Below are 25,407 nucleotides of genomic sequence, written 5' to 3'. Positions count from 1 at the left end.
ATAGGTCTTTATACAGCTTTTAAATGCACTATTATAATGAATTACTGCATAAAGAATGAAACCTGAAATGCCCAGGGAGGTAGAAGTAAAAAAACAGAGAAATCAATTCTGGTGGGACACTTAGAGTTTGCTGAAAACAGAGACCAGGATTGGCAATGGCCAATCCCAATGTTTTACCTTTACAAAATCTTACTGAAGGGTCATTGTGTGTCATTCTTATAAGATAATCTTAATAACAATAATTGAAAAACTTGACATTGACAATTCTATTCATAAATTTTAAGTTTCAGACATTGTATTTAATGATAAAATCAATAGTTATTAGTAAAAACTGCACAGCAACTTATTTAGCCTTGTTAAATTGATTAAAGGACATGCTTTTATGCTTGCCTTTGTATGCTGAGCAATCATTTCAAAATTATGCTTTCCAAAGGTTGTGAATGTAAAAAAGTTGCTGGTTTTGCTTCATAGTAAGTGACTATCACTCTAAAATAGTCACTCCATAATTGACAAAGAAGAAAGTAAGTTATTTTGTACCCTCCTTGTCATCAAATACCCATAATATCCCAATTCCTATGACAATTTTAATGAATCATAATTGAAGTTGAAAGATGAACAAAAAGGATCCAAATTTGTGAAGCATTTTTTCATTGTCTACTGTGTAACCCCAGTCCTTATTTATGTCTTTGAAGACCATTAATTATTTTATTGTATCTTTATTAAATAAGGCATCAACAATCTGTTATAGGTAAAAAAAGAAAAAAAAAACCCCTAAACTTAGTATCCTGCAATTCGTCTTAATAACTCCTGCCATTTTTCCAATTAATTTTATCAACATAAGGCTCAGCACCTACTCTGGGGCTTTATCAGTGACATAACTGACTCCTTCTCTCAACTGTTTTTTCAATGGACCTCAACTTCTATTTTGATATAAACATCTTTTTTTTCTTTCACCGTAATCTTATTAAGCAGAATGATGCTTAAGAACAACAAAGTAGAATTTTCTATCTCAGGGAGAAAAAATAAGTAAAATAAATGGTTTTAAAATGCTGAGGCAATTGTAAAGTAAGTTTGTTGTCTATTCGAGACTGCTAAATGAAGTAAATTAGTGAACACCCTGTTTTGAATCCTGTTAACAAGAATTTGGGTAGATAATGCTTCATAATCTAGCTGAAATAGTATAATGTTGCTTTGAGTAAGTGTGGCTTCTTAAATTAAAAGTGCTTTTTCCACTTGAACAGCACTATTTAAAATAAAAAAATACACCCCGACCAAATCTTTGCTATGTTGAAATAAGTAAAAAATTTCTGTGGATATCCTGCTAGGAATTACAAAGCGCAGAAAGCTTCCAAAAAACTTGAGTTCTAGTTCCAAACTGTCCTTAAACTTCACCTTAATTCACATGCTAAATTTTAATTAAAGGTCATATTAATCCAGAGTGACAGAAGTCTCTAGAGAGGAAAGCACAAGACTCAGTTTTGGGCAACTGTCAAAGCCAGGGAACTTTGCTACAGTGACGTCTGGTGTGATCTACAGCAGTTATGGCTGTGCTGGGGACTATAGGAAGACAAGTCTGTAACATCACTTGTACTTCACACACCAAAAAAGCTTGGCAATTCACTCAACTATAAGAAAAATATAAAACTGAAGCTATGACTTTCTGAATATAACAGTTACATTTACAAAGGCCATGAAAAATGATTTCACAAGAAATGTGGCTTCATTACTTTCAGTGTTCAAAGATATTTGCTGACTGCAGTCTTATTATGGAGCTTTCAGAAATTAAAGGCCTAAGGCAAACTTTAACTGAGACAAACCTTTACACCACCTTCAAAAACCTGGCATGGAGAGTGGACTGTTAACACCATTTAAACATGCTCAAATTGTTAGTTTTTTCCAAAAAGTGACTGTTTCTCCTTTTGTGGTAAAACAAAACAGCCACAACTAATGATATTATATTTTTAACAAGAAGGACTTCAAGTTAAGGGATGATTTAAATTAAGCTCCGTGAGGTATATATCACCATCAATCACTTGTGAATGATGACTCAAGGGATGTCTCAACATTTATATTTACTTTCTTAACTGCCAATTAACAATCAAACACAGAGTGTGTCATAACACCCTTTAGAGATCCTCTCTGAAGAAACTGTAGGTTTTGTTTTGTAAAAAAACTGAAAACATCTTTAAAATTATCCTTAGTCATCATGATCATGCATGCATACTTTATTTTGAAACAAGTTAAAAGCTAAGAAAGTTTAAAACTCCTCACCAGGTTCTTCAACAGTGTTGATAATTCTTTAGTAAGTGTGGAAAATTTTACAAAAGCTGTGCCAAGATCTGGATTATCCCGACTTAAAAAATTACTTCCAAATTTATCTAGTACTTGTGCATAGTTTTCTTCATTTTGAACATGATCTGCAAAGAAAAATCAAAAGTAAGTTTTTTGTAGCCAGTCAATTATAATTTTAAGCTTACTGCAACTTAACAACAAACTAATATACAGTACTTTGAGAAAAGCCACAAGTCAACACATTTACTGAAAGTTAAAAGAATTTTAAGATTAAAAAGAAGTACTTGGCAATAGGCATATATACGCTTTTTAAATCAGCAAGCTGAAATTTGTAATACAGAGATGAAGAAAGCTCTGCAGCTATTGACAGAGTAATAATATCAATATTTAAATTATATCAATATAATCTTATATGTTTATATATAAATTATATATAAACAATATAAGATTGTTTTGTAAATAACATTGGATTTTTTAGCTGCCCACTACAGGAACTTTCATGCATTCATGAACTTTTCTTTTGAAATGTTGGATATTTCAAAAAAGAACAAAAGTATCAGATAAAAAAGTCAAAAGTATCAGATATAAGTGCAAGGAGACCAAGTCTGAATCTGACTAAGCTGAAAAGAAGAAGCATCTTACAAAGGTTCCCTTTTTGCCTGCTTTGTACACTATCCCAAATAACAGAATGTGTATTGGTACACACCCAAAGACTCATTCCAGTGTATTTAATAGCAAACTGCACATACAGAGAGGTAAGAACCAAGACAAATGCAGCTGAAGCCAGTGAAAGTGAGAAAAATCCTTGACTCAAGAATGAATTAGAAACTGCTGTATTTGAAATATCTTTCCTGCTTCTATTTAGTTTCTTTTCTGGCATGTGTTTGCATAATTTTTGTTACTTCTATTTCAGTATCTTTAAATATAAAATTTACCTCTACAGCCCTTGGGAAAGGCTTTATCACCTTTACCTCCCTTAGAGGACATTACTAGTATTAATTAAATCAATATTTCACTTTAATGAATTGCCTAGGCTTACTATGTGGGCTTTTTTCTGCAAACCACAAACACAAAACCACAGAGCTACAGCACAAGTTCTGTGCAATGAAAGGGAGGAAGGGAAAGAAAGAACAGTTGCCAGGAGGTAACATGGTTCTTTCCCCCAAAATCTCCAAGTTGTTTTTTTTTTTTTTTCCGAGTTATGATGTTGCCTGAGAGCATCTGAATTACAAGTTATGACTCAGAAGAAAAGGAAAAAAAAAGATGTAAGTTTCAAACAATTTCTCATGAATAATGTCCCACAATGCACAAATCTATCTGGACTTTAATAAACAGCTGGTGAAGAATTAAACAGCTAACTCTTCTAAGGCATTGCAGATAAACAACAGTGCACCAAAGCTCCAACAAAAAAATTGTCAAAACCTGTTAAAAAAAAAAGTGCAATCCTTATTCACCAATACCAAGCCCCAAAGCTCACACATCACAGCAATCACATTCTAAAAAGCAGACATTAATACTGAGGTTTTCAAGAGGGCAAATATTTAATCATATGTTAATAAAGAGTTGCAATTCAAGCCATATGTTTTTAAGAAAACTGTTCCAAAAACATACAGTTTTAATCAAATAGCTTAACACTGAACTCAAGGAAACCACTACATAACAATAAAATATGCATTTTGTTTTGATGTAAAATCTTTTGCACAAATATACACAGAGGACTTTATCTATGAAGGAGCTTTAGCTCAAGTCCTAACTGAGTAAAGCTTAAGCATAGCATATCCAGCTGTGCTGAAGGAAAAGGAAGGATAATGGAAGGTCAGAAAGAGCCCTGCTAGACCATGGAATCCCTGTCCTTGCTTGTGAAGCACTTCTTCCACCACAGTATTTCCCAGCATTTTGATTTTAAGCATTGCGTTGTTTCATAGAGCAATTTAAAAAATGATTTCATAAAGAGAGTGAAAAAGAGCTGAAAAGGCTTGTTTCCTTTATCTGTAGAAAGGCAAAAGAAATTTCTGGTCAGAAAGAGGAAGCAGGAAGCAGATCATTGTCCTAGAACAATACAGAGGAAATTCTCAAGAATCCCAGACTACAAATCACCTAAATCTAGAAATGAAGTTTTGATGGTGAAGTAAAAGGAAGACTCCTGTATTTACTTCTGTAATTGCCACACAGAGGCGCACAAAATGCAAGCATTCTGTAAGAAAAAGAAATTTTCAATTTCTACATATATATCAGTGTAAATCTTGCAAAAGGAGATTAAATATTTTCTATTAAAGAGGTAAGGCAATTCCCTACTCAACCATAAATGCACACAGCTGAAAAATTAAATCTGCAATGTAGCCTAGACTAAAATATGGAACGTGAAACCTGGCATGCTTAGAGCAAAGAGCATTCTTTAATCTCACTGTAGGCGCCTCATGCACTCAGAAATACTTCCTAATGTCCTAATACAATTTCCTTTGCATACAGAAAACTCTAATAGGCATGACAATATTTACTTTTTTAGATACAAGTCCTCATACAAGACTTTAATAACCCTAAGAGTGAGACAGGATCACTGACAGCAGTAGATACAGGGAATAAGATCTGTCTTCCAGAACTGAGTCATGTCTTCCCAACATTGTAAGCAATGCTCAGCACTGTGATGAAAATAGAACAGCTTCCCCAGCCAGACATCCTGCTCCTTCTGCAGCTCCCTGAGGTGTGCCAGAATCATGGAAAACTGAGGGAGGGCTCTGCACCCACTGACAAACAGCTCCCTTCAAAGGGGTCTCAGTCATCATTCCCTTCCCAGTGGGACCTGGCAAGGCCACCAGCACCTGAGCCCACGCTGAGAATGCCACCAGAACGTGGCAGATGTTGATAAAGCAGCACACTGGACACAGGAGTGGCACTTTCTGGGCTGAAAGCTGTGCATCTCCTCCACAACCCACACCTTCTCTGGGCAGCATTCAGCACTGAATTTACCTCTGGTTTGAGAAAAGCCCCACAGCTCCCAGAGCACAATAATGCTGTGGCATCCCTTATGTCTGAGCTCTAACATGCATTTTGAGGAAACATTAAGTGTTAAGAGGAAACAGCAGGAATGCCTCTGGACGTGCAGATCCAAGCAGCTCAGGGAGGAGTGGCAGCCACAGCAGCTCTGCAGCAGCCCTTTGCTGCACAGCAGCACTTCCAGAAGCAGGAGCACAGAGCTCTGAAGGACTCCCAGAGGCTCTGAAGGAATCCCACCTTGCACTACATTCCCAGACAGTCACTTGCAGTTGTCCATGCCTAAAGTGACCCTGTGGGAAACTCTTCCCAGGATGAACAGAAAATATTTAAATGAGATTCCCAGAATTTGTACTCTTTCACTAGAACCCACAGCATTCATTAAATATGTTCATTAAATAAATTACTATGTTCATTTCTCACTCCAAAATTATCAGAATTTTAGCATGTGCTTTTGAGCCTAGTGAGATTTCTGTCTCCTTGTGCATATTAAGTAAGGGTACAGAAGTACAAATACTGTGGAGAGAGGTTAAAGGATAGCCTTTACATGCTGGACCTACAAAACACATTGCTGAAATTAAAGGCCTAAAATTTACTTCCTCTACAGATATATTACCCTGCAAACAGTGAAGAACACAAGAACAAAAAAATTAAATAGTTTACAGAAGAAAACCACTACTTTTGTCATTGATTAGGCCCAAAGAAACATGAAGAAAGTCTAAATTATTAAGTATTTATTCTGCATTTGTGGTTAAGAAAAACAAAAATAAAATTTCAGAATTTTGATCAACTTTAAACTATTTTTAAGCTTCTTTTAAAAAAGCTTTATTCCATGGATAGTGGGAGGAAAAATAACCAAGGTCAGAGCCAACATGCATTTATGCATGAAAGATGGCTCAGAAAGGCTTTAGAAAAGCAGGAAAGCTGGCAAGGTTAAAAAGGATGGCAGAAATTATTTGAAATAAAAAAAGAAAACAATACCCTTTCTCATTTCGTTCTTCACAAAGCTAAAATATAATAAAAAATAACAGGAAAATAAAAATTTTGACCACCATACAAATGTCTGAACTTGATAACAACAATGCCTTCTGGAATGAGATTGTTCAAGGGAAAAGTAATAAAAGCCTCTTTCCATATTTCAGAGCAAGAAACATCTCACTGAGTCTGCAAGGTTCTCTAATCATAACAGTAAAAGAGCACTAAGAGATAAGCCAGCCCAGAAAAGTAAATGACTTCTTTTTGCATCTCTGTTCATCACTGACATGCTTGAAGAAGCTTTCATGGAAGAATCTGATTTCTCCTCTGCTTCAGAGGATTTATACCAAATCTAACAGCTGAAGAAACACAGCATGCCATATCAAAATATTGCCATATTGGGCTTAAACCCTGAATATTGTGTGCAGTTCCTGTCCCTGCTGCCCAAAATTCACTCCTCCTCTTCTCTATTTCAGAAAAGGAAGTCCATGCTTCCATTTTAGAGAAAGTGACGATGATTAAATGTGATGGTTTCAGGGGAAAAAAAAAAAATCCCTCAAAACCCCCTAGCGCTGCTGAGTTCAGAAGAGAGAGACTGTGAGTAACAACAGAAACAACTCAAACCTATCTCAAGAGACAGAATGGTCCACAGAACAAAGTTTGGATTCATCCACCAAAAACTCCTCTGGATCTACTCTAGCAAGCTTTGGCACTTCAAAGTCTCTGACAAACTTTCATGCCCAAAACATGCAAGGCTCCCTCAATTTCATATCAGATGAGTCACTTTGATGGATTTGAGGCCAATGCCAATTTGATACATGAGCAGGGACACTCTCCTCCTCAGATGACTTAAGATCTGAAGAACATGAACATGAACTGGGAAACTTCACACAGGAGAATTTAACTAGATTGATGCAAGACTGTGAATGATAAAGATTTACATTAATTCAAATTCCTTGGACAAAATAAGTTGCAGAAGTCCATTAAGAAGTATCAAACATCACAATATAATTTCTGACTCAAGGTAATTCTTGGCCTTCATGTCAGTGTGAGCTGAGAAGGTGCTAAACCAAGTGCTTAAAATACACTCCATCTTTGAATCATTTTTCTTCTTCCTCAAGCATCTGCTGTTGAACATTGTGGGAGACCATGTGGACTGCTGATCCATCTCAGTACCTTTGGTCTTGTATGGATTTTATGTTTTTATTTCTCCATTGTGTAAACTCTTTTGACTATATTAGGGAGTTATCCCTGGGAAATAATGAAAAAAAGCAATTGAAAAATCTACAGCAAAAATAATTGTGCCATCTACTGCTGTTACAATTCAATCCAAATCTTACAGGAAAGGAAGCCAGAACAGATTCTCCATGAAGCTCAGCACCCCTGCCATAAGAAGGGCTCCTAGTTACAGCCACAATCAATCATGCCAGAGGACAGCAAGCCAGACAAGGAGCAAGTGCTGAGAAGGAGGTGTCTGTCTGTATGTCTCACTGGATTCCATGAACAGTCCTTTCCCATACAAGCCTTTCAGAAATGAAAATAGGGAAGGGACATTTCTAAGGGTTTTCAATACTCTAGTGTTGGTTTGTTTCCATTTCCACAGGAGTAGCTCTAACTGTAAATATGACAAGTGGGTGAGGGAAATACAGGAAGAGCAGAAAGTATTTGGGTGATGTTAAAGCTCTTTGTAACAGACCAGAGACCCTTGTGGTTGATAACTCAGCACTGGAGAGGAACAAACCAACACACCACAAGGTTCAGCCCTCCTGAAGAAGTCTGTATGAGACACTGCACTGTGTCACTGTCACAACAACAACAAAAAACCCAACAAAAAAACCCAAAAAACACACAACCAAAAAAAAAAAAAACCCAAAAAAACCCCAAAAAAACCAAACCAAACCAACCAATAAAACAACCCAAACACCAAGAAAACACCTCAACCCAAAGAAAACAAAATAAAACAATCCCTCAAAAAAAATCCTTGAAAAACCAAACCAAAAAAGAACAAAAAACCAAAAAAACCACCAAGGAAACAAACAAAAAACCCCAACCCTACAACCCTAAAAAAACTAGCTATGGCATTTGGTAGAGTATGAATTGGATTACTGAACTGAAAAAAAAATTTCTATTGTCCCTGAATAACTCTTTCTCCACCAGTACAGCTGGAGTTCTCAAAGGAGATTTTGAAGCAAAGGAGTACTAAAAAATCTTCTCCTACTTTAGTAAATTAAATATTGTAACAAACACATTTGCAAAACAAAATTCCAGTTCTGGGTTCCCAAAATGTAGTTAGAGGCTTTCTTTTGAAATATAAAAATAGCCACATAATACTTTCTTAAACTGATAAACCCCAATTCTCTATAGCTGTTTCTGGAATGCTTAACTTAAATATCAAAAACATCCATTTACATCACTGGAGCACAAGAAAATAGCTGGTTCAGCAATTTTCCTTGTACAAGGAGACAAAATGAGCTTGACTTTTGATTCACTTCACATTTATTTTTATAAGGTTTCACATGTGCCACACGTTTTTGGTCGTGGCTTTACTAACCCCAGTTTATCAGTCACTACATGAACTGCCTCCTGCACACAGCTTTTCAGTGTAAGAGCCTATGACAGCAGCATTCTGAAGAGGGAGCCAGAGGATTATGAATAAAGCTTTGGCTTTCTTGAGCCAAAGGAATTCCTACTAACTTGTATCTTTAAAAAAAATTAAAATGTAAAAAAAAATAAATTAAAAACCAACTACCCATCTCTGCTCCTTTTTAAGTGCAGAACACCCAACGAAAGCCTTTAACCCACCTTCTATTGCTTTTATTCAATGCAACTAATTCATCATATATTACTGCCTTACTTACAGGCCTTAACAAGAATATTATTTTTATCACAAGATTCAAATGATAGCTATTTATATTATAGTTTCAAACCAGGCAGAAACACCTTTAACACGTCCTACACTTTTCATCAGTTTTGAAACTTAGTTTTCAAAGCCCTGTTTAAATAAGTACTCTCAAATAGAAAAGCTTATTGGAGCATCTGAGTATTTCTAAAAGCATAAAGCTAAACACATTTGCACCAAATACTATTCTCACTTTTTATCTGACTTCACATTCTATTGGGAAACATTTATCAACAACTGAAGTTACAGCTAATTAAAGCATGGTGCTAGCAAACCAACATCAGTGATTGGCAAATGAGAATAGTTAAGAATCTACAAGATATTAACAATCCCAGACACTTCCATAAACTCAGAAACTAAGAGCACTCAAAAGTAGCTCTGTATATGGAAAATATTTGCTAAACTGATCATTATTATTGTTAGGAAATTGGAATCAGGATTTTTTAAAATCAAGTATTTACAGCCAGAAGATTTTTTGGCAAGTGCACAGCTCTGTCATCCTATCTGCCTTTGGCACAGTTTTTAGAACATGAGAGAAGAGGTAGAAGCATTAGAGTTGCAGCATTTTTAAAATCAGATTTGTATATTGTTGTGTTTAATCACCATTTGTTACTGTACTCAAACTGATTATCAATTCATATTCTAACCAAATAAACTCCCATCAAAGTAACTACTATAGTCCCAGTAAAACATCAACAGTGTCTTCAAGCAAGAAAAATAATTATATTTAGTATATTTATATACTATTTTAGGTAAGAAGGGAAATACATAATTTTGATTTTTAGGTAAGAAGAGAAACACATCATTAAGGAAGAGCACATGCTGACAAAATAAAACCAGATATTTCTTTTTATTTATTTACTTTTTAAACTTTTAAACAAGTTCTAAATCTTATTTCACTTATAAGTGCTTTCTAAAAATTCAGTCGAGAACACTTTTTTGTCACTCTTCTGATGTATAATCAGAAGTAAAGAAAGAAAATTTTGAAGTCCAAACACTCCTAGACAGGTAAGCATTTCTTATGCTATACATTTCAACAGGATGAATTACAAGACATCTCAAAACTTGAAATCAAATGCTTTGGCTTTTGTGTAAAACTGAAAACAATGTCTTACCTTGCCCTGAACTATATATTGCTTTCACAGATTTCTTCACCTTCTGTAGTGCAGTTCTGTCTTGATCCAAGGCCTACAATAGCAAGAAGTAAACGAACTTTAAATATTGACTTCATTGATTGCCAGAATATACTTTAACTTCCAAAAAGAAACCCATAAAACAAGTAGTTTTACAGGCTGGAAAAAGCTGCAGGTACAATGGATCCAGCCTGTGGGAAAGTCTGGGGTCATTCAACCCCTTCAGGATGAATTAAAGAATTGAACTGAAAATGCTCTGACAACAGAGTAGAACAGTACTGACAGCACTAGAAGAAAAACACCATTTTAGTTTTGCAAAGGACAAAGCATTTATTCAATTGCATTATATTTTGGAAAAAAAATGCAAAAAAAACATAGCAGATGCTTCTACACTAGCCCTACAGTTTCTACAACAACTAAATTGCTTGTTAACATCTGTGGTTCTCCCACAGCAATAGTGTTTATAGACACAGATTAGAACACTACCCCGTGCACCAAATTCCACAACATAACTCTAAAAGTACAGCAGATGAAAAGCAGTAAATCAAAATAAAGGCATAATACCTGATTTTTGCACCATCATGTGACTTAAGGAATAATAATAATATGCATTTTCAAGACTACAACTTTAAGAATTTCAAATTTTCTGTAATAGTTCCAAATCCAGTATAAAATGTTATTAAGTAATGATGAATTGAGGATTAGACTTCCAATCATACACAGAAATGTTTAAATAGTTTGCTGTATTTTTTCCCCATTTAGATCACAGGCAATTTCCCATCACCTAGGTAATGTTAGGTCAGTGTTTGCAGTGTGGCAAACAGAATGGCAGTGTCTACAACATTAGAGTCACTTTCAAATCACTGGAGATTGGAGAACTTGTACTCGGAACCACTGTCAAGACAGCAGCACAACTGAGCGTGGGGCCTGGTAGAGACCACACCATTCATGCTGCAGAGACCCTTGCACAGCCCTGTTATCCAAAAAGTTTAAACTCTGGAGCTCCTGGGGGTCTGAAGCCTGGCAGAACAAGGCACAATGTCAGCTACTCCTACTTCCTCACAGAGGGACATCACCAGCAACACTGAGTGAAAACTCTCCATAAGCAGAGCTTTCACTGTCAAATCTGAGATGGTTTTGACAGTGAAAGCCTTAGAAAATCTCATAGCACCTTCCAGTACCTGAAAAATGGGGTCTGCAAGGCAGCTGGAGAGGGAGTTTCTACAAGGGCATAGAGTGATAGGAGAAGGGTGAATGGCTTGAAACTGAGAGTAAGCTGAAATTAGATATTAGGTAGAGATTCTTTACTGTGAGGGTCGTGGGACTGGCACAGGTTACCCAGAGAAGTTGTGGATGCTCCATTCCTACAAGTGTTCAAGGCCAGGCTGGATGAGGCTTTGAGCAACCTGGTCTACTGGAAGGTGCCCCTGCCCATGGCAGGGGTGTAGGAACTAGATGATATTTAGTTTTCCTTCCAACCCAAGCCATTCTAGGATTCTATTGAATTGAAGACTATTCCACTGGGCATTAAGAAGCTCCAGAAAACCACATCAGGAGCTCCAGGTCAACTACAGCATTTAAGCACTAGAGACAGGTAAACGTGAGGGTTCTACTCTTCAGTATGTTCCAAACACTGAGTGTTCCTCTGTGTGAAAACTTCCAGTAGGAATCCATACAGAGAGAAACCAATTAATATATAATAGTTCTGTTTTGAGTAGCCCAATTTTAACCATGCAAAATGTTATAGCTGAACAATACATGATAATCTGTAACAAAATAAAATGGAATGTTTCTGTTCCTTAACTGGAAACAACCATTTTCTCAAATCATACAATCACTCCTGTGGCAGCTAAAACTAGAACATTTGGAAGCACAAAGGCTGTAAAAATGCCTTCTGAGGCTATTTATCTCTGGGTTTTTTTCCATTTACAGCAGAACAATGGATTAAAACATTAAGAACTGCAAACATCATTACTTCTTTTGCTCCCCACTAAAATAGTGGGTTTGATTTGACTTACATCTTGCCAGGAAAAGTTACCATTTTTAAATGTAATAAAATATTGGGAACTCAGTGTTCCTTTCCAAGACAGTGCACAGCAAGTGCTTCTCTTTGATTCCTCTGCAAATGCTGTCAAAAGCTTTTGCTCCTGCCTGCCTGCTACGTCAGGCAGTTGCTATCATACATTTCTACTGAAGTTCTCTCCATCTTCAATGACCAGAAAAAAATAATGACTCACTTGTCTAATGAGAGTTTGAACACAGGATAAGAATTTGAAACCAATATTTTGAAAGAAAGACAATGGTTAACATTGATGAGATGATTGAAAGATAAAACTTTGCACTAAGGTCTAGTATTGAAGTAAATTGGACACTCAGGAGAAAGAAACAATTACAAAATCCCCAGGAAACTTTTTCCTGAAGTTATCAATCTAAAAGACTATGACAAGCAGACTAGAAAAATTTTCTAAATTGGATTTGCTATTGAATTAGATGTAATCACTAACGTGAGAGCAGGAGGAAAGGGAACATTCATTATTTTAAAAGAGGAATCACTGAGTAAAGCAATATAGAAAGATGACATCCACAGCCTGAAGGAGCCAGTGATCTAAGTGAAAATGACATCACAGGCCAATGTTGTATTTTTATATTTGCAAATACAATTTTTACATGAACTACTTCTTCATAGTCCAAAACTATAAATAAAACACACTTACATACCAAGTACACAAAAACCTGTTACCTAGGGTTGCTTAGGTACTTTTGGGTGTTGAGGTTTTTTGGTGGTTTTTGTTTTATTTATTTTATATAACTGGAGACAGATTGCTTCCAAATATATTACATTCCTCTTAGATGTCTTTTCCTTATAATTTTTAGCTGCATTCTGCTGCAAAGTAATTAAGTTGCACTCAATGCTCAATTCAATTATTGTTCCAGAGTAAGGTTACCTTCTCAGCATCTCAGACAGGAACAGCCTTGCTTTCCCTAGTTAGGTGAAAACAAGCTTTTGCAGCATCCATTAATTTTCATTTTGAGTATTTAGAATACTAAACACTTTAACTGCCTATCATAGAAGACACAAAATCTGATCTTCCATTAAAAGTGGCATACATTTATATAATTGGAAACTGCCGCGTCTTAGAGAGCCAAGGGGTTTCTGTGACAATCTCTAGGCATCCAGTGGCACTTCTTCCTACCTACTGAACCCTTCCTTACCACCACCCACTCCTGACAAATGCTTCTTTCTTCATTTCCATGAAACCATCTTGCAGGAGCCTTTTTAAGTTCCACAGAAGAACATTTTCTTACCCTCTCATGCATTTTGGAAAGATGAATCATTTAAAGGCACCTACACCACAGATTCACTATCTTATCAGCTGAACAAAAATTCTTGAAAACGTCCACCCTAGAGATTTGCTCAAAATCTTGCAAAATCAGTTTCCACAAAAAAAAAAAAAAAGGGGGGGAAAAATTGAGAAAGAACACAAAACAACCACCATATTTAATCTGCTTAAATAAAATGAAGCAAGGAAATCTCCTTGTTCCTCATTCTCAGCAGATTCTCTGGCTTTGTTGAAGTTTCAGGGTGCTGCATACTTATATTGAAGCTTATGCTCAAGAAGAAAATCTCCTGATCATTCAACATCAGCTCTTTTAAATAATCAATGTGGAACTCCCCACATAGTTACTCCAGATGTAATTTCTCCTTTCTACTATAATATGGCTGCTTTGAACCCAGCCTGCCATTTCAAGCCACCAAGCTGGTTCAACTCTGCCCTGCTGAAGAAAGCAGTGTCTCTGCTCCCTCACCCCAGAGCACTCTTGTTGGCTACACCGTGATCCAGCTCAGGAGCAGCTGTGCTGCCAACAGCCCTGTGAAAGCTCCTTTTTAGCCCACCTTCCATCAGTGCAGTACACACTGACAGATATTTGTACTTAGCTACCATTTCACATTCAGAGAAGGCACCTCGTCCTTCCTAAGAGGTACATCACAGGTAGATATTCATACCAGTGAGTGGAAAACTTGTCCCCCTGAGGATAGAAACCCAAACTAATTTTGAGCTGGAGACAAGGTGAGCTCTCCCAATGGATCATTCATTGACAGAGATCACTGGGTAGCAGCATGGGCACTTTTACCAGCCTGCCACAGCACACAGATCAGGGCCAGGTCAGGAGAGGCATATGCTGACACTCCCTAACCCACACCAACCCTCTCTGCTATACATTTTCCTCTTCTGTTCACACTGACAGACACTGCTTTGCCTCTCCTCAATCCTCAAGAGCCTGGTCTCTTCTCAGTGAAAGGTATTTCTATTTTGGGACCATGCTCTGATTTAATAGTCTCTAAATTTTAAACGAGAAATTATACTACTGTACTGTGTGGAAAGTGGTAGATTCTGGTTTGCCATCTGTCTCTGAGGTAGCAAAAACTGTCAGGTTCACATGTAGACAAACCGCTAATTGTTTCTTTAAAACCTTGTGTCTTTTTATTCTGTATAGATATGTATATATTTATTGGCATGTGTGTGCATAAATACATATTAGAGTGTATTAGCAAATGTCCCTGTTCATGACAGGGATGTTGGAACTAGATGAACTTTAAGGTCCCTTGCAACCCAAACCATTCTGTGATTCTATATTTGTCCTGATGTGTTTGCACACAAAAGTCTCTATACTATAAACCATACTTATGAATATTTGAGGTGCTTATTGCTAATACACATGAAAATCATGGTTTAAAAAGCACATAAACCTTTATTTCCATATTAACACAAAACTACTGTCCAGAAACCAATCACAGAAGTGTTTGCACACATATTAAATTTAGTTTTTCTAGAAATCAACACCAACCCAGAGGCACACATTTGCACAGAGGATGCTACTGCCCACTGAGCCCACTAGAGTACTAAAACATCAAATGTATTTTGTGTACATCTCAAACCTTTGCAATTTGAAGAGGGGTAAAAAAGCCCACTAATTTCTCTTTCAGCCTAACAACAACAAAAGAAAAAAGTGGCTCAAGACACCAGCTATCCCATTAATATTTCAGTATATATTATGGAATATTAATAATCCTCAAATAGATTATTATCTGAAGGAGATGCATTATCCAACTGGAACAAACCACTCATGCTTATATCAGAGGAAGCTTAGATATTCACACCATTTGTAAGAGATTTGCCTTAAAAGATTCCATATCCTACCAGTACCAGAACCCACCCACAAAAATAATATACCAGAGAAGAAATATTTTAAACCATTACAATACTTTGCACAAGACAAACTCATGACAAAACCTTGAAGGCAATTAGAGCATGCACAGCCTATGTCTCATCACAAAAAACTCCTCCCTCCATGTATTTTAAGAAATAGTTTTCTTATATGAAAAAAGTAATCCATGTGAAATATAAAAATATTTGAGGTTATACAAACAAATGGGTGTAATGAATGCTTGGTAGTCATGTGCCTATATTATCAGACACAAGAATAATTATTTCATGAAACACACACACAGATGATTTATTGGCTTCAAGGGAGTAAAAGTAGTAAATCTTTCACTTACCAATTTACACACTGCTCTAACCCGGGCACAAAAGTTACTGCTGGCTATACTATAAAACATGCTGGCCCTCTGCTCAAGTCCCAGTTACAGGACCCATGCAATGAAGTAGAGAAATAGCACCTTACAAAGTTATGGCTGCACAGCAGCAGTACCAGCTTTCCTCACAATAAAGTCCAGACTTTATTGGATATACAATAAACACAGACTAGACAGCAAGTAAGTTATTGCATGCCACTGAAATTGCAACAACACAAACCCCTATAATTGCCACAGTGATATAGAACCAAAAGAGATTAGCATCAAGTGTTGGTCTCCTATAGCTCACTCACTCAGAAATGAGCAGACTTCCAAACCCCCTTAATTCTGAACACAGAGAAGTGATTCAAACCACCCTGCCTGTCCTTCCCTCTCCACTCAATGTATACTGTTCTTGCCAGTCACCAGAATGAAAATTGTTTCCAATTGTAGGTCTCAGCACATGTCTACATGACAAAAATAGGCGTGTTCAAGTGTTAAGAATTTTCTAGAGACAACCTCTTTGTGTAAAAGGTACATATACACAGTTCCAGCTTGAACTTGTCCTGAATTACTTAAGAAAACCCCAAAGGGTCCCAATGAGAAGAAGCAAACCAAAACAACACATCAACAAGCACTTATCACTGTAATAACTGATGCCAGCATCATGTCATATCACCATTTTCCAGCTGCTCCTAATAGAAGACCAATTAAAATAACATTATTTTTAAAACCTTGTCTTTTCTCTGAAAATTTCAAGTTTCAAGTGTTTTAAGCATAAGCTAATGAAAAAAGCATTCAGTGATCAAACTGAGTAAACACATCTTCCCAGAAGTATTTTTTCAGGTAATGTCAAAATTTAACATAGACCCCATCAGCTGAACTTTCCTCATGTCTGCTCTTAGCTACATGGTCTGATGCAACACAACAGCCTCTCCAAACTCCACATATGTGACAAAAATCACCAACCTCCAGTGCTGTGAAGGTCACAATAGATGAGCCAGCTCATTTGTGTGAGCTCTTAAAAGAGCTGCAAAACTGTTAGCCACTTAATTATTCTCCAAGTATTACTCAAATGGAAGCACAGTCTATATTGCTTGGAAAAGCACAGTATTGCTAATTGTAATGTGTTAGACAACTGGATCCTTCTTTGCAACCAGACTTCTACCCAGCAGCCTTTTCTGCAAGAGCAAGAATGTAGACACTAGTCAGTATCTATGTATGATGACTTCTTCATTAAATTAAGTTAGCATCACATTTTTTCTAATGACCATGGTGGGGATTTTGGACTGCGTGCAGGCTCTGACACACCTGGGAAAGCTTAACAATATTTTGGGTAATTTCTTCCTTCTAGTTCTCAGTTGAGCTATATAAATACTTCTAACTTACTTTGTGCACAAGATACATATAGAGATATCTGAAAAATAAGCTAAGAGATTTGTTTCCAGGAATGTTGAGTACACTGATCAGATTTATTCTCTAATTTTTGTCACATAGGAGATGCTGAAAAGCCCACAGTTAGTGACAACACTTGAAACCATCCAGTGACAGCTTCTCCCACAGGCTCTAAACCAGCTTCCCTGCATAGAAACTAATCTTGGTGATAAGTATCAGAGAATCAGAGAATGGTCTGAGTTGGAAAACATCATCTAGTTCCAATGCTTCTGACATGGGAAGGGACACCTTTCACTAGAGCAAGTTGCTCAAAGCTCCATCCAACCTGGCATGGAAACCTTCCAAGGACAGCGCATCCACAGCTTCTCTGGACACAATGGGACATCCACAACTATTAAGTGACAATATTCTTATCTTTCCACTGGCAACAACACATCTTGAGCCAGCTACAGCTGCTGGAACAGCTATCATTTCACTACATACAAACCCACTTCAATCAGCAGTAGTGAAGCTGAGCAGTACAGAAACCTAGAACGGTAAAACCAGTGAAAAAACCTTCCCAGTTTAAATGTCACCGCAGCACACCTTTACCTATTTCACACCCCAGCAGCTGGATAAACACATTGGCATGACTGCTGGGATAAAATATGGCTACAGCTCAGAGAAACCAGCACACCCACAGCCAGGCTCCCAGGTCCTGAAGATGCCACAGTCCCCAATTCCCAGGTTGCACACAGGGCTTTTGCCAGCACTAAGGCTGCACAGCACTAGCAAGTGGCTGCAGAGGACATCACCCAAGAACCTTCCTACTTTACAAATGCTCCTGTGTTTAAAATAACAGTGCTGCTGCACTCTGCTTTCTAGCGAGTCACGGCATAATGTCAGTCTTTTTTCCTGTGACTTGATTCTTCCCATCCACATCAGCAATCTATGAAGTACTGTTTTAAAAGCACAAAGGGAATGATCCTAAACTAATAATAGCCTGTTCTCTCCCTGCATTCTTGCAAACCTTCCCTTAGCGGTTTAACAAAAGCCAGGGGAAATACATTGATTTAGGCGTGAGTATTGGCTACCAAATACTACCCTACAAAATTACTTATTTTTTTCCAGCATAATTCATTGAAGTTTCTTGTCATTTACCCAAGACATTATAAAGTGACATTTTCATTTAACAAAAATCTAACCTGAAAAGCTTATATACAAGAGACATGACTATACACTAACACACCCAAAAAAATAGAACAAGATTATGTATTTTTGAGAACAAGCAAACAATAAACTCATCAGAAGATAGTGAATATTTGAGGCAAGGTCTTTCAGAAGGAAACAAAATGAGAAGATGACATATAAACAGCATAAACACAACTACATTCAACAGATGTGCTAACAAACATAGGGTTATTAAAAATGTGATTCTTAGCAACTTGAACTGGAAGAAAAGTACAGAAATCTCTAGAAAATTGCTCCCCCCACTATACCAGACTGTAAATTCCACTAACAGGAGAGCTCTTTAGTTGCAGCACCAGAGTTAAATACTACAAAATATTTTTGTCTCCTGTTAATTCTTTTCCTTCTTTTTCTGAAGCCACCAGTAGGCTCTGCATTTAAGCTGTTATCCCAGTAACTCACAGGCACTTTCTACTCAGGGACTACTCGATCAGGACTAGTTATTCTTACTGGCAGAAAAACTCTACAAATATTGTACACAGGTTCTGTGAATGCTACAAAAGCCAAAAGTTACACTGAGGAATAAATGCAGCCTCTCTGTGGTATTGCAGGCACACAGCACACTCACATCTCATGGCCCCATAAACACCAACCCTGAGGGACACTGTTGGGACCTTCTACCAGCCCATTACTACTACCATTAGAAATCCTTTTAGGAAAAAAAAAAATTGCCCTGGCTAAGGTGAGGGAACAGACATGATCTCTTACTTGAGAACAGGAACAACTCATGCTCCTTCTCCTCCTAACTCCTGAACAAATATTTAAATGCATACATTGATGGATGACTGCAATATTCCATTTCAGAATTATTCCATTCAGAGAAAAAAAGTGAGTATATTAACATACTAATACTGTTTCTTAAAAAAAAAAAAAAATTAAAATCGTGTCTATTTTTCCAGGCTGCAGTTTTAAGGGTTTCACTAGGTTAATTAAAAAAAAAAATAGGATTTCCAGTATAACACAGATCTTGAAGACTACTACAACATGATGGGACACTGTTATAGCCCAGTTTTGTTCTGCTTATGGAGACTGCAATGATGGCAGACTCAGTGAGATTTCACCTTTCATCATGTTAAATCTTCAACCACCACCACTTATGAAATTCAGAGCTACATTCATGTAACCAGCTAAGAGAGTATCATCTTTCAAGCAATCCCCATAAAAGGGTATAACACAGAATGACACTATTGGATAATAACAGAAAGAGGAATAAAAACACATCTAGAACCAATCTATAAAATAAGCATACATTCAATTTTTTTGCTGTTTCTAAGGTAAATTTAAAAATGGAAATTAGAAGTTTTACTATATACAGTAGGAATTGTGTTTCTAATCTAATTCTAATTCTGCTCAGCCTGTGACTAGAGCTTTACAAAATGCATAAATGAGGGGATTGGAGGCAACCCCTTAAAAAAGAAAAATAAAATCACAAGAGTATAATTTAGATACGAAGCATTTATTTTTTAATTTCCATGTCATGTTCTTTAATATAAATATACTCTCTGGACATGTATAATTTAGTGGGAAAATTATAGAAAAGGAAACACAAAAATCAGGATAGTCAAGTCCAGTATTTTAATAAAAGCCTCATCTCAAAGCTTCTATTTTCTTCTACACCACCTTTCAATCAACATGCAAAAATAGCATAAATGCACAGTAGAAAATGAAGATGTACATCTCATCCTCAGTGTGGTACAGAAAACCTACAGACTTCTAAAAGCTATACAGGCTGAAGAAAACCAAGCCATAGATACATGTGTAACACATAGGATTTAATTATATATATGTTTAATTACCAGAATAATTCTATATACAACTTAACACCAGAGAAAAATCTGCTTTCTCAATATACATGTAAAAAAAGTGAAATGAGAAGGGCTATCAAAACTAAAGCAAAGACCTGTGTTTGATTATATTCTGTAGGGTTTATTTTGGGGATGCTGGCACACATGACCACTTGCAAACTGGTTATGCATAGAAAAGAATTTCTGACTCATGTACAAGTGTGTAAGTGACAGCAATCAACCAAGGGTGCAAGAAGAGAATACTTGAACACCACTGAAATCCTACAATGTAAAGGTAAACTTAAATTCCCCAATGTCATTGGGACAGCACAGAATCTACAACTTTCTCTTCCATACCAAGGACATTTTAAATACACTGCTGATTTAAAACGTATTGTTTTAAAACCACAGTGAAACTTAAAAGAATTTGACAGCAATTTTCAGCATTTTAGGAAACATTATGAGTACTTTGCAAGCAAACTGCTACTTTCTTCACAGCATTTTTTAACCTAGCATAGTGTTTTGCAAAAAGAGCCCCATGCTATTTCTCTTATTACTGTATTAGAGAACAGATGCCCTTGGAGAATATTCTATATTTTTTTAATAATATCACACTTCAGACATAATTCATAGCCAAGTTCCTAAACATAGCTAAATTACACTAGCAACAAATTTCATTAAAATACTCAGTCAAAAAGCATTCACATTCCACAGATTCAAAAGCAAAAGTTAGTCAAAGAAGACAAGTTCCCCATATATGCAGGACTTGAAGGAGAAGGTTCACATTCAATGGAGGTAGAGAAGACCACACACAATCATCCTTCTCTTCTTAAAACACTTTTGCTAACACTTGTACTAGACACCCAAAATGAATATAAAATAATTGTGCAACCAACTCTGCTGTGTTTATTTTGGTTTCTTTTATCTAAACAGCAGTGTAAGTACTGAAGGCTGAGAGAGGTGAGGCTGCTCAGCCTGGAGAAGAGAAAGCTCTGTGGTGACCTTATAGCACCTTCCAGTACCTACAGGAGCTACAAGAAATCAGGAGTGGGACTTTTTATAAGGGTATGGAGTGATAAGGACAAGGGAGAATGGCTTTAAACTGAAGAAGGGTAGATTTAGTTTGGATGTTAGGAAGAAATTCTTTACTGTGAGTGTTGTGAGGCACTGGATCAGGCTGCCCAGAGAGGTTAGGGGTGCTTCCCCTCTGGGAGTCTTCAAGGCCAGGTTGGGTGGGGCTTTGAACAAACTGGTTCAGGGGAAGGGGTCCCTGGCCAGGGCAGGGAGCAGGAAGTGGATGATCTTTAAGGTCTCTTCCAACCTAAATAATTCTATGATTCTATGATGAGGATGTATGTCACTTCAAATATATCCTTGGCAATATCCTTCTTCAAAATAAGGAATATCATTTATGTTTCAGAATGGAGAAAGGAATGTAGGAAAGCAAATGAAAACCAGGATTGCTACCACAGGGTAACAAGAATGCATGGACAAAGGCGATTCTTACCACATAGTTTTTCATGCTTTTATAATATGCAGCTAGAACATATAGGTTACATTTAAACATAGGACAAAATAATTCTATAATCTGAAATCCATCCAAAAGAGCAGTAATTACATAATGAAGTATATTTAATCAGAAACCAAGTTATTCACATTTTAATCTAATGGGGTTTTTCTTTTAACTATACATTCCCCCCAAAGTACAAAATTAAGACTAATACTATGCCCTATTAAATTATAGCATTTATCTTGCAGTTACCTTGGTTTGTAAAAACGATTTATTCATTTCAGCCCACTCCAAATATTGTATTACCTAAATCTAATGGATGCAGCTAGTGCTTGAATAAAATTAACCCCTGTCAACATCAGCCTTAAAGACAATCAAGAGGTATCCACAATCAAGGAATAATTTTACATAAAAACTAGACAGACTAAGATACTAGAAAAAGAATAGATTAACAGGCTGCAGTACTTTAAAATTAAGTCACAGCATAGTAGCTCTCACCAAGTTGCCAAGAAGCCATGAAAACAACAGAAACTTCTGAATTCATGCTACAGTATATTCACTTGACAAACACCTTCCAACTTTGATGCAAAATGACACATTATCGCCAATATAGTACCATTTTATGATCAGTTTTACTGAGACTGACACTTTCTTCATTTTTACATTTCTGCAGCTTCCTTATAGTATTTTTGATGAAAATTTAATACCTCCAAATGCAATTTAATTCAGAGGAAGCATATGAATGAAAATTAGTTGTTCTCCTTCTCCTTAGAAAGTAACAACTGTTTCAGGTATCAAAAAATACAATAGATGTCCTACAATATACACCAAATGTATGTGTATGGTTAAAAGATTCACTTTGGAACATAAAATGAATGTACAGAAAAAATATAATAAAAATTTGGATAGGAAAGATGAAATTGTTAAGCAAATGAAGGTTGAAATCAATAGCATTCCACATCCCAGCTGGTATTTTATGACTGAAAGCAACAGGACAACAGGAATGCCTGCAGGTTTTAGTGGAAAGCTAGAGTGGTCAGTTTCTTCACAGCTCCTGAAAAATATGGTTTTCCTGTTTCTCCTCTTCCAACCACTCATTCTCTTTACCTTCTTTGTACCAGCACACTAGTGATCACAAAGTCAAGGAATTCGATCAAGTTAAAATTGCCTTTTTTGGTGGGTTGTGGCCATGGCAAATGAGGATGCACAACTGCACACATGGTGGCTCTAACTCCTTCATAAGATGCACAAACTTGCACACACAGAGCAGTCTGTTCTTGTGGCCAAGAAGGTCAAAGGTACCCTGGGGTGCATCAGGAGGAGCATTGCCAGCAGGTCAGAGAGGGGATCCTGCCCCTCTGCTCAGCCCTGGCAAGGCTGACCTGGAGCAATGCGCGCAGTTCTGGGCTCCTCAGTACAAGGCAGACACTCCTGGAGTGAGACCAGTGGAAGGAAAAAAGATGATTAAGGAACTGGAGAATCTCTCTTATGAGGAAAGGCTGAGGGAGCTGGGCCTGTTCAGCCTTGAAAAGAGGTGACAGTGAAGGGACCTCATCAATGTCTATCAATACCTAAGGGGAGGTGTCAAAAGAGAGACCCGGCTCTGCTCAGCAGTGCCCAGCAAAGGACAAGAGGCAATGGACAGAAACTGATGCCCAGGAAGTTCTACCTGAAAATGAGGAAGAACTTCTTTACTGTGAAGTGATCAAGCACCAGTACAGATTGCCCAGAGAGGGTGTGGAGCCTCTTCACTGGAGATATTCAAGAAACTTCTGGACCAATCCTGTGCCATGTGCTTGAGCAGCAGATGGACCCACTGTGGTCCCTTCCAGCCTTACCCACACTGGGACTCCATGAAAATTGCCATGTGACCTGAGAAGACAGATTACATTTCACACTTAACTACATTAAGATTCATTCCATCTGAGCTGCATTCCTTGCAATCCACCTAGTTTTAATCTGTGAAGATATACTTTGAGACTGTAAAACTAGAATGCTTAGAAAACAACTCTGTCAGAAGGCAGAAATATCCATGCACAGAGCTAAATTCCACCTTCTCCTTCACCAAACAGGGGGGGACTCCATCTACAGATTTCCTGTTTAAATCTCATATTGTTTCTCTTGATTTTTAAATGGTTCTACCCTTCTAACTATTTAAACTACAGTAACTCACTGCTGTTCCTTATGCCATTTCTCATGATCTTCACAAGTACATAAACCATGGCTGAAGAATGATCTGAAGTTTTACATTTGCAGCTACAGAGTTACTGCACTTGACAATATCAATGGAGCAAAATCTGAAAAGCACTTTATGTAACTTCCAGTGTTCTGTATTATCAACTGTCTGGTAACCTGGTTTAAATACCCCCTGCTGCTTTTATAAGACCATTTATTCACTACACCAGACATCACTCCACACAGACAGCACTTCCTCTCAGCACACTTCTTGCTCAGAGAAAGGTGGTATTTAATGAGGGGGAATTTAGTTCTGGAGGCCAGATGCTGGCCTTAAGAGAGCACTAAACAGAAGGAAAACACTAAGGGGTGCAACAGAAGTTGTGGGAAATTGACAGTAGCTTTTCTATAAATACTTCACCTTGAATTTTCTTTCACAGAGCAGCTCCTTCAAAAGTCTCACCTATTCCTCCTTCTTACCCAAGACAGTAAGTACACCCCTTCAGATCTCTGCAGAGCAGTCACAGCAGGCACAAGGTCCATCTCTGGAGAGGAGCACATGGCAACACAGAGGGCCAAGCACCCTGCCTGGCCTCACAGGCCTATAAAAATCCCAAATGACAAAGTGGGGTCGATATTCAATGGCTGGACACAGTCTGTTCCAACATAAAGGACAGAGGACTTTAAACAAACCAGCAGGTAGCAAATTCAAAAAAAAAGAAAAATAAAAAAGAGAAAAGTATAGTGCTTTGTACCACATAGGGTAAGCTGTGGAACTCTCTGTGAATTTGAAAATTATACATATTTCAAAAAATGAAAGACAAAATAGGTAAAGTCATGGAAGAAAAATTCAGTACAGCCTTTAAATATACATTTAATACCTTTGTTCTGCTATACCCTGAGCTGTATGCTACTGGACACAGAGAGGTCATACTGGAGAAGGTATCTCTACAACTCTGCCCTTATCCTCTACTGCTGGCAATGTCAGAAAAGCTCCTAAGTTCTTATGAACTTCTGGACCACCCCATCACAGCTGTTCTTCCTCTCACTAATGGCATTTCTGTTATGTAAGCTGTAACAAGAAGGAATTCACTAGTACATAACCATATGCACAATACCAAGCACAGTCAAACCTCAGTAAAAAGATGGGGAAAAAAGCCCACAAAAGTCCTGCAGAAAATTAGGACAATTTTTCCTCTTCAGATCTGAGAATTAGATGTCATTGCAAATGCTCCAAAAGCTATTTACACATAGAAGGGGAAAGATTTTCTGAAAGGTCTAACACTAACTAGGTAGGAAGGAATTAACTGAACAATTATGATCACCACACCAAGCAAACATTTCATACATTTTGGTTTTTAAATGTACATACCCCTTAGACATTACTCCCATTCTACAAATCAAATTGATGTGCTCCATTCAAAAATCAAATTAACAAATTCAAAACAAAA

The 25,407-nt window shown here is 37.1% G+C and overlaps 1 protein-coding gene across 1 annotated transcript in view; it reads right to left on the bottom strand.

Annotated features, from left to right (window-relative positions):
* ASAP1 (ArfGAP with SH3 domain, ankyrin repeat and PH domain 1) overlaps nucleotides 1-25,407 on the bottom strand; it is a 141,921-nt gene that overhangs the window by 56,968 nt on the left and 59,546 nt on the right. Inside the window, 2 exon segments of the mRNA XM_084222200.1 lie at nucleotides 2,272-2,417; nucleotides 10,273-10,345. Of these exon segments, the coding sequence (XP_084078326.1) occupies nucleotides 2,272-2,417; nucleotides 10,273-10,345 (219 nt within the window).

Source organism: Fringilla coelebs (genome assembly GCF_963513975.1).
Source record: "Fringilla coelebs genome assembly, chromosome: 1".
Lineage (NCBI taxonomy): Eukaryota > Metazoa > Chordata > Aves > Passeriformes > Fringillidae > Fringilla > Fringilla coelebs.
The sequence above is the reverse complement of the archived record's forward strand: the minus strand, read 5'-3'. Positions and strand labels throughout refer to the sequence as shown.